Source organism: Etheostoma cragini, chromosome 7 (genome assembly GCF_013103735.1).
Source record: "Etheostoma cragini isolate CJK2018 chromosome 7, CSU_Ecrag_1.0, whole genome shotgun sequence".
In the NCBI taxonomy this organism is placed as follows: domain Eukaryota; kingdom Metazoa; phylum Chordata; class Actinopteri; order Perciformes; family Percidae; genus Etheostoma; species Etheostoma cragini.
The window spans coordinates 8,516,847-8,533,952 of record NC_048413.1 but is presented as its reverse complement, the minus strand read 5'-3'; the positions used below and the strand labels follow the sequence as shown (position 1 = coordinate 8,533,952).

Here is a 17,106-nt window from a genome sequence, read left to right as displayed (position 1 = left end):
CCCCCCCCCCTTGCCTGGGGCCAGGCCACATCGCTACCTGGATGTGTGACGGCTAGAGGGAAAAAAAGGGGACACGCCGAATCTCTAGCTGAGCCGCAGTCTGATCGAACTGTGCCCAGTGGCGGAAAAATACTAGGAACCAAGCAATTGGCCTGTTTGGAACAGACAGGTGCTCAAAACGGGCACTGCTTTAGTTCTATCGCATGATGAAAAAGTAGAGACCATAGTTGACGAAAACGAAGACAAATTTTAACTTAGTTTTTGTTTAATGCAAAACATTTTAGTCTCGTCTTTTTTCGTCAATAAAGCCTGTTAATTTAGTCTAAGTCAGCGTTTTTGGACATTGGTAGAGTCTCGTCATCTTCATGGGAAAAAAGGGTGGCGACAAACATATTTAGTGTCGTCTGACGACATTAACACTACAATCCCGCAGCTGATACTAACAAGTTAAAAAAATAATATAATATTTTCTTACTCACCTTTGAGCCTCATGATGCCATCGTTACAGCGCTCAAGGAGCAGCTGATCTACAATGAATGATGCTGGGACAGACTGAGGGGCTGTAGGGTAGATTTTAGGGCTATCATCCTAAAAGAAACAAAAAAGGAATCCTGACATTTAACCGCATACACCAACTCTGGTTTCCTATTACTGTTTAAGTCATTTTACACTAAAAGATTACAGTCTGTCCAAAGTTCGATTTACCTTGGTTATACAGTATACTGTGACTAAAAACAAATATACAGGACATACAGAGTGGACTGTCCTCAGAAGTTACATTATCTTGAGAGAAAAAGATTTTGTAAATATTTCATTTTCAACACTGAAGAAATGACCCATTGCTACAATGTAGTAGCAAGTGTACAGCTTGTTTAACAGTGTAAATGTGTGTCCCCTTAAAATAACGCAACACACAGCCGTCAATGTCTAAATCGCTGGCAACAAAAGTGAGTACACTCTTAAGTGAAAATTTCCGATTTGGGCCTAATTAGCCATCTTCCCTCTCCAGTGTCATGTGAGTCGTAAGTGTTTCAAGGTCTCAGGTGTGAATGGGGAGCAGGTGTATTCAATTTGGTGTTATTGCTTTCGCATTCTCTCATACCAGTCACTGGAAGGTCAACGTGGCAACTCGTTGCAAAGAATTCTGAGGATCTGAAAAACATAATAGTTGCTCTACATTAAGATGGACAAGGCTATGAGAAGATTGCCAATACCTTGAAACTGAGCTCCAGCACGGTGGCCAAGACCATACGGCGGTTTAACAGGACAGGGACCACTCAGATCAGGCCTCGCCAGGGTCAACCAAAGAAGGGAAGTGCACGTGCTCAGCGTCATACCCAGAGTTAGTCTCTGGGAAATACATGTACGAGTGCTGCCAGCATTGCCGCTGAGGTTGAAGGGGTGGGGGGGGGGTCAGCCTGCTCAGACCAAACGCCGCACACTGCATCAAATTGGTCTGCATGGCTGTCGTCCCAATTTGGACATTTTCACTTAGTGGTGTAGTCACCTTTGTTGCCAGCAGTTTATAAATTAACAGCTGTGTGTTATTTTGAGGCGACATCACATTTACGCTGTTATACAAGCTGTACACTCACTACTTTAAATTGTAGCAACCTGTAATTTCTTCAGTGTTGTCCCATGAAAAGTGAGGGGTGTACTCACTTTTGTGAGATACTGTATGTGTAAAGTTCTAAGTTCATGTAAATAATAATGTAACTTTGACCATAAATTCAGGCAGTATCAACGACCGACCTTAATAATGATGGTGATGTTTCTCATGTGTAACTTCATCGGCTGACTGTCAGCACTGAACTCGTCTTCCAGAAAAGGACCAATGTTAGCCACTGTGGAGGCTAACAACTCTGCCTTGCAGTCTTGCACTCTCATGTCCAGGAAGCCCAAAGACTCCGCTAGAGCAGAGTGTCGGACTGCAGAGGGACCCGTTTCTGCTCGCATGCACACCACTGGAGAGCCCCTGGTACCTTGCTTCTGCACTGGGCCGACTGGGGCTGCAGAAATAAAGAAAAAGGTACAATGTTCCTTTTTTTAAGTTGAGACAATGTGCCAATATTAGGTGACTACATTCTGATTTAGAGGCAGTTATACAACATAAGAGAAGATGCAAAATTTCATTTTCCTTTTTTTAAATATTAATCTAAAATAGACATTTCCAAAAAAAAGATTAGTAAACAACTGATTTGTCAACTATAAAAAAGTGCTGCATATGACTAGTAAACAGAGAAAATGTTTTTTTAAAGTTTGTAGAGGTAAACCTTGTACGAGGCCAGCCAGCAAATCTGACACCCTGACATTGCCCATCTGCACAGGACTCAGATTCTGGACTTCTACAGCCACAACTTGGTCTTCTCCCTTTGCTTCCATGGTACAAGCTGTTCCACTCAGGATCAGCAGCAACACCGAGGACTGTAACAACAGCGCATCACAATAAAATCACATTTAAACCACCGTAGATTTAAATTCTAAGGATGTAGAATTGTACAGAGGACAATATTCTAAATATTCCTTCAGATATTGCTTTGTTCAGAAAAATAATGCAACTCCACTGACAAAGTCAATCCATCCATGAAATCTCATATACTGCACAAGCATAGTTACCCACCATATCCTGAGATACATCCTCAATACTTTGGGACAGAGAGCTGCTGAGGTCTGCTAAAGAACCTCCGTCTGTCCCAGGGTTCGGGCTGCCTCGACTGCCTGCAGGAGTGTTGTTGGGGCGCATGGACTCCATACCTGACTCTGGAAACATGAAACAAAATTATTAATAGATGTCCCCTGTGTAATTCAGAGAAACTGCTTTGGGAACCTGGTAGTATTCTAAGCACCTGAGTCCATGAGAACAACAAAGTTGTCGCTGACATCACTATCCACAGAGAGATGTTCGTCAGGGAGGCTGCCATCCAAGATAGCACTATCAAAGGAATGCTGGGAAGGCGACTGCTTCATGGATTGGTGGCGCAGGCTGGCAGCCAGAGAGGGGGAGGATTGTTCTGAACGCTGGACCTGTTCCCTACGCGCACACACGCGCACACACATGCACACACACAGTTGTTAAGAAGCAACCAGTAAAAGCATGTGGTGCACAATATGGGTTCCAGTCACACAAACAGTATTAATCATGCCAACAGCACAGCAAGAGAGCACTAGCACCTACTTTGCCTGCGGACTAAACAATTTGCTCATCCCTGAGCCACGACTCAGCATGCTAAAGGCATCCTTTGTTATTGAAAACGCCCCTTTGGTCAGGTCCAGCGAGGCACTAAAGGCATCTTTGGTCACATCCTTGGTGACAGTGATGGCGCTTGATAGTTCTCCCTCCAGGCTAAAGTTGGAGGGTTCGCGGGAGAGGCCAGGCGAGTGTCCAGGCGAGAGTGGAGGGGAGAGGATAGATGTGTCCTCCTGTGTTGTCAAACTATCCCCCTCCAACCCCTCCTCCACTGCCTCACATGCCTCCTCCACCACCCCATCTTGTTCATCCTGACCAAACACATTAACAGCATCGGTCGAGGAGATGCCATTTTCTAACTCTCTGTTCTCCAGGACTGGAGAGTGAGTTGGGGAGATGTCAGAGTCTGTTACGCTGGGGCTGTCTGTCTCTGGGGTGTGGGGAATTTCTTCCTCAGAATCTGTGCTCACTGGTGGCAACAGAAGACCAAATTCTGCAGAGTCCACCAGAAGAGAAAGGTTAACTGTAGCAGGTTTTGTCTTTTGGCCTTGAGCCTGCTTAACATCTCGTAGATCCCTGCCTAACTCTGCCCCCAACCGAGCCATGGCATCCTTCATCCTCAGCAGGGCAACATACTGGTAGTGGTTGAGCCACAACTTCACTGGAGTGACGGTGTGAGCCAAGAAGTGGATAGAGGCAAGCGAAGCGTCTTCCTGCTCTGAAGAAGGCTGGTGGGCTCTGCTGGGACTAGAGGAGGAAGACGATGATCCATTTTTGAAGACAGAGGGCTGGCACATCCACACAGACATTGCAAAGGGCTCAACAAAAGGTTGGGTTTTGCCTTTGGGGAATCGTCGAGCTCCATCAAAACCTAGGGTCACACAGGACAGACTGAGAGACCAGACATCCTGTGATCGTAGCTGCTTTCTGTCCAGAGGTTGGGGTGCTGTCTCTTGAGAGTGCTGGAGGAAGGTGGAGGGGATGGGGTGGAAGGCACTATGGTCTCTTGGGTAGGGGCATGGAGGTGTGTGCTGGAAGAAAGAGCAGCTGGCGAACTCGTCAATGGTGCTACTCAGGTCAGCTCTGGAGCCATGAGGGCAGAGGCGGGTGTTGCTGAGAACCATCAGGGGTACCGTAACAGAGAGCGACTGTGGACGTTCCGGATGGTCCAATATGGAAAAATCCAAGGGGATTATTAACTATAGAAAGGAAAAAAAAAAAAAAGAGTCACATCAACAATCACTATACAGACATTTATTAGAAATGCAACCAGTTTTGATCAGACAACATGCTGAACAAATGTTCTGAATTTAAATGATTTGAAACCACTAATATGTAAAAACAGTTGTGTAATCACCTTGAGCTGAGCTGCATCCATGCGGATGTCCACATGCTCTTCAGCCCTGCTGCTGTCTTGCAAATGGTAGAAAGCTTTGACCTGGTCCAGGGTGTGCAGCAAACCCCGGGAAAACAGATTGATCCACAGCACGCTGGCTGGGTCTACACAGAGCTGGAAGCCATTCAGCTGGGCGTACAGGTTTGAGGTGGGCACTGAAAGAAGGAAAAAAAAAGCAAGATATACTAATACAGGATATTCACGTCATAATTAGTAATATTCAAATGGAAAATTCACAACCAATGTGGATTTTAACAAGCAATAGAAAAAAAAAAGATGTGGATATATATGTTTGCATGATACCTGAAAAACTGGGATTGTCAGGAAAGTAGTATTCAGTGAACTGCAGATGAACTGCTGGTACGGTGTCTGGCAAATGCAGAGCTTTGCGGTTGCAGGATATTAAAGAGCAGGTCTTCTTGTTTTGACGGCCTCTGGTAGACACCTGAATGTTGAGGTGTAGAGGTTAGAAGAGGGTTGGAAATAGCACTAAATATGCAATGTGATTTTGCATTTATGTAATTCACTCAAGACACAATCGGAAAAGGAACTCAATTACTCGACAAAAGTGCAAGTATGTTGCACATAACAAAACCAAACCACCTGAGTTTGAACATCAGTGACTTCCTGTCTAAATTAAAGGTGGAGACCCAGACATGTACAGAATGTCCCCCTGGGTGCCTTGGATTCTTTCAAATGGGGAACTACAAGTGTCTTAAACTTAAAATAGCCTGCTGATATTACATTCTTTCATGATTAAAAGTGTGAAATGCCTAAAGTAAAATTGCAGAACCAGTCTAAGTGTGTAATTTCTGAAAGGGGGGTTTCTCAGTCTCAGATTTAAAAAGGCACTGAAGCAGTAAAGTGACATTTATGGAACTATTCTATTCTTACTGAGGTGTTTTACTGACAATTAAGGAATCATATTGCTTAAAGCTTCAGCAATGTTTTCCAAGGCTGTAGTTGTTAGTAAGGAAATTATTACACATGTATAATCTTCTAATCTTACATTTTCCGAGAAAGGTACTTTGATGCATTTACTTAATCACAGCACAAATCAAGTATCTGATCAAACAGATTAGTTAGCCTGAAAACAGACTTTTGTTCCCTCTGTAATGTCTGTCAGGCAGACGCATGCAGCGCTACTAAGCCATTTTCCAGTTTAAGCTAACTGCAAGTGATGAGCACACGGCAGCACAGGAAACTCGTGTCAGATAGCTAGTTAACAATAATGCTACAGTTTGGCAAAGAGCCAATAACATATACACATTTTTCTTCTTATAAAACGTCCAAGTGTTATAGAGAAAAGTCATCTCAGGAACCATCTTGATAATGCCTGTGGTCAGTAATTAAACTTGCTTAAAGCACTTTGGCGCCACATCTTTTTATCAACTTATCACCCTATACATGGTCCACACACACACACACACACACACACACACACACACACACACACACACACACACACACACACACACACACACACACACACACACACACACACACACACACACACACACACACACACACACACACACACACACACACACACACACACACACACACACACACACACACACACACACACACACACACACACACACACACACACACACACACCTTATTTTCCTGCCTGTTAACATCTGTAGGTTATGTCATGATTGCTAGGAAGCTGATGGGGGAGCTCGGGGGAGGATTAGGGAGTTGTTGATATTGTCCAGGCTGCATGATCCACTTTAGATCATCGTTTTGATTGGTTCCATTTATGATTCTTTTGATCATAAACTCCCGTTTCCTCAATATCAATACCCTCTGTGACTGCTCGGTCACTGGTAAGGTTTTCTAAATGCAAGCTGACTTCTAGCTTTGTCAGAGGTATTGTCTGACTGCTGCCACTGAAGAACAGTCTCTCAGTACATTAACTGAAGTCAGGCTTCTGTTAGAGCAGGTAAATCAAATCAGTTGATCATTAAAGCTTGCCTGGTGAATGTCCACATCATCCATCCTGACCACCACACAGCTAGACCGCAGCCTCTTCAGTGATGACCGTGAAGGAGCTGTGACAGAGTTCCTGCCGGATGCCTGCTCTGCGTCAGAGGGGCTGGATTTGGGACTAGACTGTCCATCTAAAGTACGTGCATGGAAGAGAAAACAATTTGTGACAAGCAGAAATTATTCACTTACGGAAGAACAAGTCCTCTTCCTAGTCCGATTACGACACTGATGTTGAAAAATATTTTAATAGATTAGGATTTGAGTCTTACTTATCATAAACATGTTGCTGTTAACTGAGCAATGTATTTGGATTGTAGGCGGGATGGGGTCATAATTTCATTGTTGCTACTGTGTGGTATTTTGTTGTGTAATGAAAGTGAACAAATATTCATGTTTTAATGAGATCTGGGTATGTATCTGTGCAACTGTATCCGTGTTCAGCTGTCACAAAAGGCATAGATTTCCTATAGCAAGACAAATAGAATTGAAATGTCTCCGTATTGTGCTCATACCTTGCACTGTCTTTGCAGAAGATTCCTTAGTTGGCGAGGGCCCCTCACTATGTGGCCCAGGTAATCCAGAAGCCTCTACTCTCCTCTGGTACTCCTGCAGCAGTTTCCCAGCCCACTGGGCCTGTGCTTCCATGGCTCCACTGTGGCGTTCCCAGTGTCGACATCCATCAGCTGTATTAGAGCAGCTATGATTGAGCAACCACTCCAGGCTTAAAACTGATTAAAACCTGATTCACAGTGTTTTGTTCAGCTCATGCTTGAATGTATCAGCTATATGTTTGAGTTTGTTTATATTTGTTTAGCTCTGTCTGCATCCTCTTGTAAATTTCCCCACTTTTAAAAGCTGGATATGTGGTTATATACCGTTATATACTGTATACAAACAGGCTGTATATGAAGGTGTACTGTGTGTATGCAGGCCCCTTTCTTCTTTTAAAATTCAAAGGCCGCAATTATTAATCCATCAGAAACAGCAAAACAAAAAGTATTTTCTGACTGGGTTTAATTGACCGTAATCAGCTCCAGAGGCAACTCTGTCGCTCTACATTCTACACCTCAGGAATTTCACAAAGAATAATGGCACTGGGCACAATCTCCCAAGCCATTGGTCTGATTAGGTAGTAATCCTCCCAACAGCTACTCCTGAATGAATAATGTGGTTAAAGTGGGAGCAGGGAAAAGCCTCCGGGTAAACTGCGGTAAGAAAATATAGTCAGAGAAAGGACCAGATGTCACACTCACCAGGCCTGTGGACAGGATAGTAGTCAAAACCCAGCTTCCTGAATGTCAGCTGCATGGCACCTTGCAAGCCTGATGGGGGAGCCTCATCTGTGCAAGATCAGGTGATGTGCGTAAGACCAGCCTTTTTTGTGATCACATTTTTTTAAATTTTCTTTAATATTCCAAAATTAACAAAACAAACAATTACAAACAACACAGTGAGACATGGAACAAGCCCTGGAGCCAAAAAACGTCATGATATGGCTTCCAACGGGTTGCCATCATTCGTTTTTTGTGCAAGACCAGCCTTGACAGTAATTATTCTGCAAATGCTATACAATTTTAATGTATTTTATGAATTTCTTTAACGCAAACCATTAGGTTTTATGCTAAAGTATAATAGCAGAGGACCAGGCTCCTCTCTTTACCCTGTCTCTCTTAGTTATGCTGTAATAGTTTTAGACTGCCGGGGGACTCACTGAGCTCCTCTCTCCTTTCATCTTTCCATTTTTGTGCATCCATGTCCCAGAAATCCTTTTTACTAACCTAGCTCTGGGTTGTCATTCCTTGGAGTCGTTATGTTCTTTTTCCCCCAGCATGTTTCCTTGGATCAGGGAGGTTCCAAAATCATGGTTGAAGCTGTTGCAGTGGTCCTGCTACACATCCTGCGGTGCCCTGCTACACTCTGTGATGCCCTGGTTTGCTCTGCGGCGCCTTGCTGCGCCATGAACTGCTGCTACAAACTGCTATTTTTAGTCACTGTTCTATTATCTTTTACTGTGACTTATTGCCACTCTTCATTTTAACCCCAACCGGCCTGTCAGACACCGCCTACCAAGAGCCTGGGGCTGTCCAAGGTTTCTTCCTAAAAGGGAGTTTTTCCTCGCCACTGTCACACTGTTGCTTGCTCTGGAGGAAACTACTAGAACTGTTGGGTCCTGGTAAATTATAAAGTGTGGCCTAGAACTAGTCTATCTGTAGAGTGTCTTGATATAATTCTTGTTATGAATTGATACTATAAATAAAATTCAATAGAATAATAAAGGCTGCATGTTAATCATGTTTTTTTTGTAAATGGTGATTGGTGAGTCATTTTTCAACTTACCTTCATCCATTGAAGAACTGTCGTTGCATATGTGTAAGTCCAACCGGGATATGAAGGTGTGGTAAGAAGACTCCTTTACATCATAGAGATCAAAGTATTGACTGGCGTTGCTGGGGGTGCCAGTGGGGGCAGGTGGGGGCTCTGTCCAAAGGTTGTGGAAGCCAGGCGATGGAGGAGCAGTCTAAAACACAGATGAGGTCAAACATCTAAGTTAACAAGATGATTTGACAAAACAAAGAGATTATGTGTTGCAACACGGACGTCATGGTGAAACAAAAGAAAACATATCCAGAAATAGTTATGTGCCAGCTACTTGCGAGTTAAAAGCTCTTGAATCTTGAATCCGATGAATATACAGTACATACTGTATGTTTTCTAAAAATATGTGAATGTGCCGAGTAGTAAGGCAAGGCAAGGCAAGGCAGCTTTATTTGTATAGCACATTTCAGCAACAGGGCAATTCAAAGTGCTTTACACAAAATCATTAAAACAGATAAAACACAAGTACAAACAGTTAAAAGTCATAAGCATTAAAAATCAATAAGACACATGAATATACAGTTGAAAACAAAATAGAAACATTAGGACACATAAAACACCAGAATAAAAGTTACAGTGCAGCATAAGAAAGAAATGAGCATTAATTTAAAGAAAGGCAGCATCAAAAAGGAAGTAAAACAACTATGAAACAAGCTGAGAAAACACTGTAAGAGCTAGTGTGGGGCTATCACAAAATCATACATTTGGTTCTTTAAAGACATTTTGTGGCTCAAATTTCAAATTTCCAATGGCATTTAGAGACTTTTTAAAGAATGACTTTGGCAACAATTCTTGAGATTAATTAGACTCATATGTTTTAAACTTGATGATGTTCTCAATTTTTCCTTCTATAGTTAAATCACAGCAACATATAATATTCTTCATACTGATTTCCCCCCCCCCAAAACATTCATAAGCAGAAAGGAGGCAGGACCTGTAGGGATTCAGCAGTGCTGCTCTTCCTCTGCTGGGCAGACTTCTCCATGGCCTCGCTGAGAGATTTGGCGTAATGTATGATGGCTTTGAGCTGAGAGTCTGTCAGCACCCACAACAGGTCGTCCAGAATGAAAAGCAGCTTGGACGCCAGCACATTACAGTCCTTTATCTAGATAGAACAATGAAGAATTAAACTTGACTTGTGACAAATAGTTTGCAATTTAGATGAGTTCAATGGTAAAAACAGGGTCTTACTCTGCGTTTGAGAGCGATGCGAATGCGACCCTGGTTGGTGATTAGGCGTAACGGGGTGCTACTGAGGTCCTGGTCGTCACTCTCAATGGCATCTGCCTCGATTCGTAGACTCTGCCAGTTTATTTCTTTGAATGTCAACACCTGATTGAAAGAAATAAACAATCCAGCTATGATTAAACACAAAAAGAAACACAATAAAAGACCAAAAAAACACACTACGAGAGAAAAAGAGCACACACTATGAGACAAAAAAACACTACGTGGCAAAAAAACACTATGAGACAAAAAAATGAGACAAAAAACACACTATGAGACAAAACACTACCAAACAAACAAAACACCCTACGAGACAAAAAAACACTATGTGACAAAAAAACACTACAACACAAAAAACACACTACGAGACAAAAAACACACTACCAGACAAAACAGACGAGACAAAAAACTACCAGACAAAAAAAACACACACACAAGACAAAAAAACACACTATGAGACAACAAAAAAAACACTACGAGACAAAGCAACACTATGAGACACACAAAAAACACTACGAGACAAAACAACACTATGAGACACAAAAAAAACACTACGAGACAAAACAACACTATGAGACACAAAAAAAACACTACGAGACAAAACAACACTACGAGACAACAAAAAAACACACCATGTCTTAACACTTATATGGACTCGGTACCAGTGTGGCAAGGCCAATGGTTTTTAATAGAAACAGAAAAAGAAAAGGCAACGGACGCATTTGCTTTTAAGTGGATTACAGGAGCTCATTCTGAAAGGTTGTTCATATCAATATGATCCCTGCAGCTAATAAAACCCCAACAATGGGCTTGGTTAAATGATTTAATGCGGGCTAAATGAGCACACAGTTTCTGTGGTAAAACATTTCCTTCAGTTGGAACTTCCAGGCAGAGCAGTGGCAGAGCTGCGTGAGGAGGGGGACCAAAGTGTGCTGCACTGTACCTCTCCTCTCTTTGGGTCGGTGACACGAGTGTAGCGGAGGTCAGTGCGTTGCCATTTGGGGTTGAGGCTGTTGCCTTGTAACTGCCAGAGCTCGAAGGAGGCGTGGAAGGCACGAGCCTGCACCTTGATGGTTATGGAGTTGATCCTAACAGACATGCCCTCCACCACTTTCTCTGCAAAGCCGTACTCGCTGTAAATGCACATGGTAAAGATGAGCGAGGCAATGTTTCACCATGTACATGGAATTTAGTATTAGTGGTCAGAGAAATTGGCGCAATATTTAATTGGGCTTACCTCTGGCCTGCTGTTATAGCTATAGGAGATGGGCCATTAGGTGGACGTGGCTCCTCACATGTCCTCATTTCTACCTCTACCTTATCCAAAAACTGCACACAAGAGGAAATCACTAAACATAAAATTGAGCAAGGATAAATAGAGAAGTAACCTAACATTTACGTATGATAACATGACAGAGAGCACAACCTATGGAGCAGTATAACAAAACGGTAAAATACCTATGCTCACTGCTAGAGTCACACCAAAGTTAGTTTATTTTGGGATTAAAATATGAAGGGAGAAGCTTAATCTTGCAGATATGTGCAAGAACTCTGTAGAAATAACATTCTTACCAGACAGATGGGGCTTGTTTTCAACTTTGTCCATTGTATCTAAAAAGACAGGAAGACAAGGTCCAAAGAGTCAGTCCCCAACACTCGTCAAAGCATTCCGCGCTGCACATTCATTCACTGAGCACAAGGGCAACAATGACTGGAGCGCTGTAAAATTTGGATTCATAATGCCACTTCTGCTCTACAATTTAAATATCAACTTCAGCTATCAACTACATTATTATTACCAAGTACCGGATGAACTACTGTAAGAAAAGAGGAAAGTAGAAATAAAGCACAATTTCCTGATAAGACAAAGGGAGGCAAAGAAAGTGTAAAAATTTAAAGAAAAAAAGTATTAAAAAATGACCCTTATTGTTGACATTTAAAAAATAATGCTGACAATGATTATAAAACCTAAGAAAGGCAAAAAAGCCACCCTATAAACATGACCATTTAAATGTGGATGGCTGGACTGCATGGATGGCTTGTGAAAACAGGAATGCTTTGACTGTAAATTTTCCTCAGTTTAAAGGCGTGTGGTTGCATCAATGTTTTAACACACTATAATGTCATAGGAAAGACAGAAGCCTTCGGCTAATGAATCACAATGGCTAGTAAATAATGCGTTGATATAGGGCTGGGCAACAGCCAGGTGTCAGGTGCTTAGGTTAGCATGCTAACATATGCTGATTAACAGAGTACAGCCGAGGCGGATTGGAATGTCATTTACTTTTTTAAGAATTTGGTCATTAATGAAAGTATTTTGAGAAAGGTTAGACTGGGCCATTTTCTGAAAATCAGAAAATAAACAGCAAGTGAATTCCAGTAAGCAGCTGCAAATCAAAAGTTTTTACTCAGAGTCGGCAATCCCTCTGTTCACAACACACCAACCTCCTTAATGAGATAAAGTTTAGCTGTGTGAACAGCAGGTGCTTTGGCTGTGCCTCCAGCCAATATAGTCCCAAGTCAGTATCTGCCTAGGAAATCTTCTAGTCTTAATCGGCACAGCTATTTGTACTTGTTGTGAATACGTAGGCCACAAGAAAAAAATAGTTTTTGTTTTTTTTGACTCCCTTTTACTCAAAACATCCTAGCCGGTAACATAGGATTCCATTCACTATGCTAAGCTAACTAGCGGCGGGGCTGCCGGTGTTGCACCAGACTAAAACAATGTATGCACTGAGACAAAAAAATGCATTGGCCCACCTATCTACAGCTAGGGGAGACCGTGATAAGCACTATTTCAACAAACGGTGGTGTGTTCCTTTAAAAGACAATGCCATACATTTTACCAAACAAGTCAGACTGAAGATCAAGGATATGTGTATAAAATGGAACACAAAAACATCTATAATATTACTACTGAAGCTGTAAAAGATATTGTGTCTTACGTTTGGATATTTTTAGTCAGTAAAAACAGTACACTCTTAAGCATAATAATAATATACATACAGTAGATAATATAGCTGTTGCTACTTTAAAGTTATCTTCGGGAAACTCAAGGAGAAATTGAGGTTCAAAAGGTTAACATATTAATTCATTGTGTAGAATAAACTTTAATAACAACCATATGGGTATAATTACAAAATTTAGATAAAATCCTTGGCCTTAAATTTGTGGTATTTTTGGGATTATTTAGGAACACAAACCATCCATTCTAACAGCTCAGTGCACACCAGCCAGATTATCCCAGGATCAGTCTAGCCTCTGGGCTGTCGTGTTCCTCTGAATCATGGCTTGTCTCTCTATTACCAATAACCAGTGCTGGTCTGAAGGACCATGACATTATCAGTAGTGCCACTAGCAGTGCTTATCTCCGAGGTACTGCCACTGCTCATTTCCTCTACGACTCTGTGAACCCTGAATTTCATAGGCTCTTCGGCAATAATAAACAGAAAACCTTGGTTTGCTTTGAAAATCAACTATGAAATAATTACCAAGCTGATATGAATTATGTAGCTTTTCTGTACCAGCTTTTGTGTTTTAACAGTCCTTTTAGAAAAGGTAGACGGCATCACTTCTGAGACCAGCTACACAATCAGGTTTGACAAGTCATTAACATACCCTGATGGCGGCTTTATTGCAGTAGACCCGGGTGACAGCAAGCCAGGTAGGCAGGTCCAGCATGTTCTGCAGGACCTCTTCATCAAGCTCGAGGTTGGACAGCTGCCCCTCCCCCTTCAACGTACTGACATTGATCTTGTCCGGGGACAGATTCTTGGTAAACCTAAGGAAATGAGACCAGATAAAAAGAGTGAACACTAGGGGAAACGCCTGACATCATCACACATCACTGATGATTTGGGAGACAGCATTACATAAAATTCAATTATCCATCTAGACCAAGATGTTTTTGAAGTAATGCAACTGAATGAGTCATCCTGAGAAACAGGTGCAGCCTCCTTACTAGAGCACATAGCTCTAGTGGTACTCCCCATGGGGCTTAACCTCTCCGAGGGTGCTAATGTAGCGAGCTCCAACTGCCAGGAACAGGCTACAAACCCACACTAGGTCAATATAGCAGCAATCCGAGAAAATCAATTTGTTAAGTATTTTAATTTCCCATACATCATATGGCTGAACACTGTTCTGGCTAATCTGCATGCTATTTCAGACATCAACCAACAAAAAATGTAGTTCTTTTGATTGCAATTTAATCTGCTGCTTTTTCAATATACCGTGGCTAACATTTTGGTTAATAACATTAAGTGATGAGACGGCAAGTAAATGTGGTCCAATATGTCAAAACATTTGACATCGTTTGGCCTTACTATTAACACGCTGTACCTGATAAGCCAGTCAAAGCCACAGTCATTGGTCAAAGCTTAAGCTTTTCTTTGACAGTATGCAACAAAATTACGACTCATCACTTTTTCTTCAGACAATACCTGGGCCACTGCTTTTCAAGGGCCTTTCATGAGTTATGCTTGACATGCAGAGCTAATTAAGAAGTACAAAAATACCAAGCAGCTATGAATTGAGTGTACAACATTGTGCACTTTAATTAGGGCTGGGCGATATAGAGAAAATCAAATATCATGATATTTTTGACTAAATACCTCGATATCAACACCGCAACAACATTAGAGTGTTGACTATTGGTGCTTTCACATAGTATTTACACAATGAGATTTTTGATAAATAATCATCAGTAATGTGGATATAATGACTAAGTGGGTAAGGGCTAATAATAGAACAGTTACAACAGTCTGGTAAATTCAGAATATGACATAACTTTACAGTAATGTAGATTATAAAACCAGGATAAGACAACACTTTAGCCATATTACGATCTTACAATATCCAATATCTAAGACAATATCTAGTCTCATATCACCATATCGATATATTGCCCAGCTCTAATTTTACAATTGCCTTTTAGATTGGCAGAATAAAAAAAGAAGTGATTTGGTGATGTGTTCATAAGACCTACACCGGAGCAAAGACCACTGAATAGCGGTGCTATTATTTATAGAACTAGCAATTTAGGCTAGATTTGACAATTTAGCATGGTTCAGAGTAGAGAAATCCCAGAGCCTGCCCTAAGCTAGGAAAGTCATTGTACAAACTTTGCCCAAAGCACCACTGATGGTTCTACAATTAAACAACACCAAGATCGCTATCTGCTGCAAATAATTCTTTTAATTATTCAGTGACAGAAAACAGCAGGGAGGAGAATATAAGTCAGTCACAGAAACAACAGCAAGCCTCTGATTATATAGCACACACCTAACTCACTACCTGTAAGATACCTGTGAGACCTTGATGAACTATAGCTCGGACTCTATCCAGCTGGGGTAAGAGAGACCTTTTAAACACATTGCTCTCTCACCCAATCAATTAATTTCTTAACTCAGCAGTGCCAAACTGAGGGCAAAAGACAGCACTACCCAACTGATGGAGGGAAATAGCATGCTCTATGTGTCTCCTGAGCAGCAGCATCACATATAGAGGAAGTAAGACCAGGTACACAGCAAAGGCTCAAGTCAGCTATGGAGAGGATGCTGAAGCTGGAAAACTAGTTTTTGTCTGCTGAAAAAAAGATAGGGATCTTACTAAAGCTAAAGGAGCATTACTGACAGCATTGTTTTTTAACTGTACTAAGCGTAAGATATAATTGAGAAACCAAGATAGATAGATGGTTTCATTTATATATTTGATTAATGTTGCACTATTACACAACTCTGTCTACACTTTATTCTAGTCGATATACCGTTACTTATTGTAAAGATATTTGATTTTCACACTTGAATTGACAACGTAAACTTCTGTTCCCCATGACAATAAAAAAATGGTTTGCATGGAAGATGTGTCTTTAGACGCAGCGTTTTCAGGTTTTTATAGTAATTATAATATGTAGGGCCCCGTAGACCATCAAGTGACATTAAAAGAAAAAGTAGACAGTGGGGCACAGTGATGGAAGGTGTTAGGCCCATCAAACAAGTATTAAAGGCAGTGAGTAGCGTATAATAACACATGCATACAGTTGGGAAAGTCATTTGGTCAACGTTATAGTCTCCCTAAGGTTGAACCGGTTTGCTGCGTTCACTGTCAAGTCTCCAACGGTATCTCATGTGGCTGCTCCGACGTATAGCGTTAAGCTAGTTGGTAACCAAAGTGGACATCAATGTAGCTAGAGTTCGCTAACGTTTGCTGTGCTGGAGGTAGTACCAGTAAAACCATCATCTAGCTGGGCTAACTGGCTAATACAAAGCCAGAGATGACACTTACCTTGACAAATGTTTCAAAATTTGCTTTTTAATAATTCCGGCCATTTCTGCTAGCGTCCGTGTCACACAGAAACACAATTTTCCCCCTCTGAATTAACGTTAAACATATACGGTTGCTAACACTAGCTTCCAGGCACCTCTAAATTGTGTACAGCCGTAGCTGTTTGCATCTTTATAGCTGCTGCTTGCACAGCCCCAGCATAGCCTAGCTGCTACCTCGCTAACGCTAAACACCGGACAGCGACTGAACACCCCCCCTGTATTTTTTCTCTCTCTCACACACACACGCACACACGCACACGCATGCACGCACGCGCGCTTGAAGTCACGCATGCACGCACGCACACGATTTAGAACAGCTCCAACGTCGCCATCTGCTGGATGTTGAGGGGAGACTGGAAATCCCACCAGTCACAACTAAATATTTAATTAAAGTCCAAATAAAAAAACTACTTTATTTTATTTTATCAGGTAGTCTGATTGTAAATAACTGTAAATACATATTTTCTGTTTCAAGTTTTTACATTTCATACTCAACATTACCTCTACATTGTGCAGTGAAATGTCTCCTATACTGTGCCTGACATAAATAACAATACATTATATTAAATATATAATAACAGATTAAACAATAGCAGAGG

At 41.6% G+C, this 17,106-nt stretch overlaps 1 protein-coding gene across 1 annotated transcript in view; it reads right to left on the bottom strand.

The window, feature by feature from the left end:
- The window catches only part of uhrf1bp1 (UHRF1 binding protein 1), a 21,863-nt gene extending 5,137 nt beyond the window's left edge, over positions 1 to 16,726 (bottom strand). The window contains exons 1-19 of the mRNA XM_034877388.1: positions 16,467 to 16,726; positions 13,800 to 13,962; positions 11,754 to 11,792; positions 11,419 to 11,510; positions 11,125 to 11,314; positions 10,146 to 10,286; positions 9,889 to 10,059; positions 8,916 to 9,096; positions 7,832 to 7,918; positions 7,091 to 7,261; positions 6,564 to 6,709; positions 4,887 to 5,028; positions 4,545 to 4,738; positions 3,176 to 4,386; positions 2,847 to 3,031; positions 2,621 to 2,760; positions 2,274 to 2,424; positions 1,753 to 2,009; positions 480 to 588 (exon numbers count right to left, since the gene is read on the bottom strand). Coding sequence (XP_034733279.1) covers positions 480 to 588; positions 1,753 to 2,009; positions 2,274 to 2,424; positions 2,621 to 2,760; positions 2,847 to 3,031; positions 3,176 to 4,386; positions 4,545 to 4,738; positions 4,887 to 5,028; positions 6,564 to 6,709; positions 7,091 to 7,261; positions 7,832 to 7,918; positions 8,916 to 9,096; positions 9,889 to 10,059; positions 10,146 to 10,286; positions 11,125 to 11,314; positions 11,419 to 11,510; positions 11,754 to 11,792; positions 13,800 to 13,962; positions 16,467 to 16,510 — 3,814 coding nt within the window. The 5' untranslated portion in view covers positions 16,511 to 16,726. The remainder of the gene's footprint in view (positions 1 to 479; positions 589 to 1,752; positions 2,010 to 2,273; positions 2,425 to 2,620; positions 2,761 to 2,846; positions 3,032 to 3,175; positions 4,387 to 4,544; positions 4,739 to 4,886; positions 5,029 to 6,563; positions 6,710 to 7,090; positions 7,262 to 7,831; positions 7,919 to 8,915; positions 9,097 to 9,888; positions 10,060 to 10,145; positions 10,287 to 11,124; positions 11,315 to 11,418; positions 11,511 to 11,753; positions 11,793 to 13,799; positions 13,963 to 16,466) is intronic.
- Positions 16,727 to 17,106: the final 380 nt, after the last annotated feature.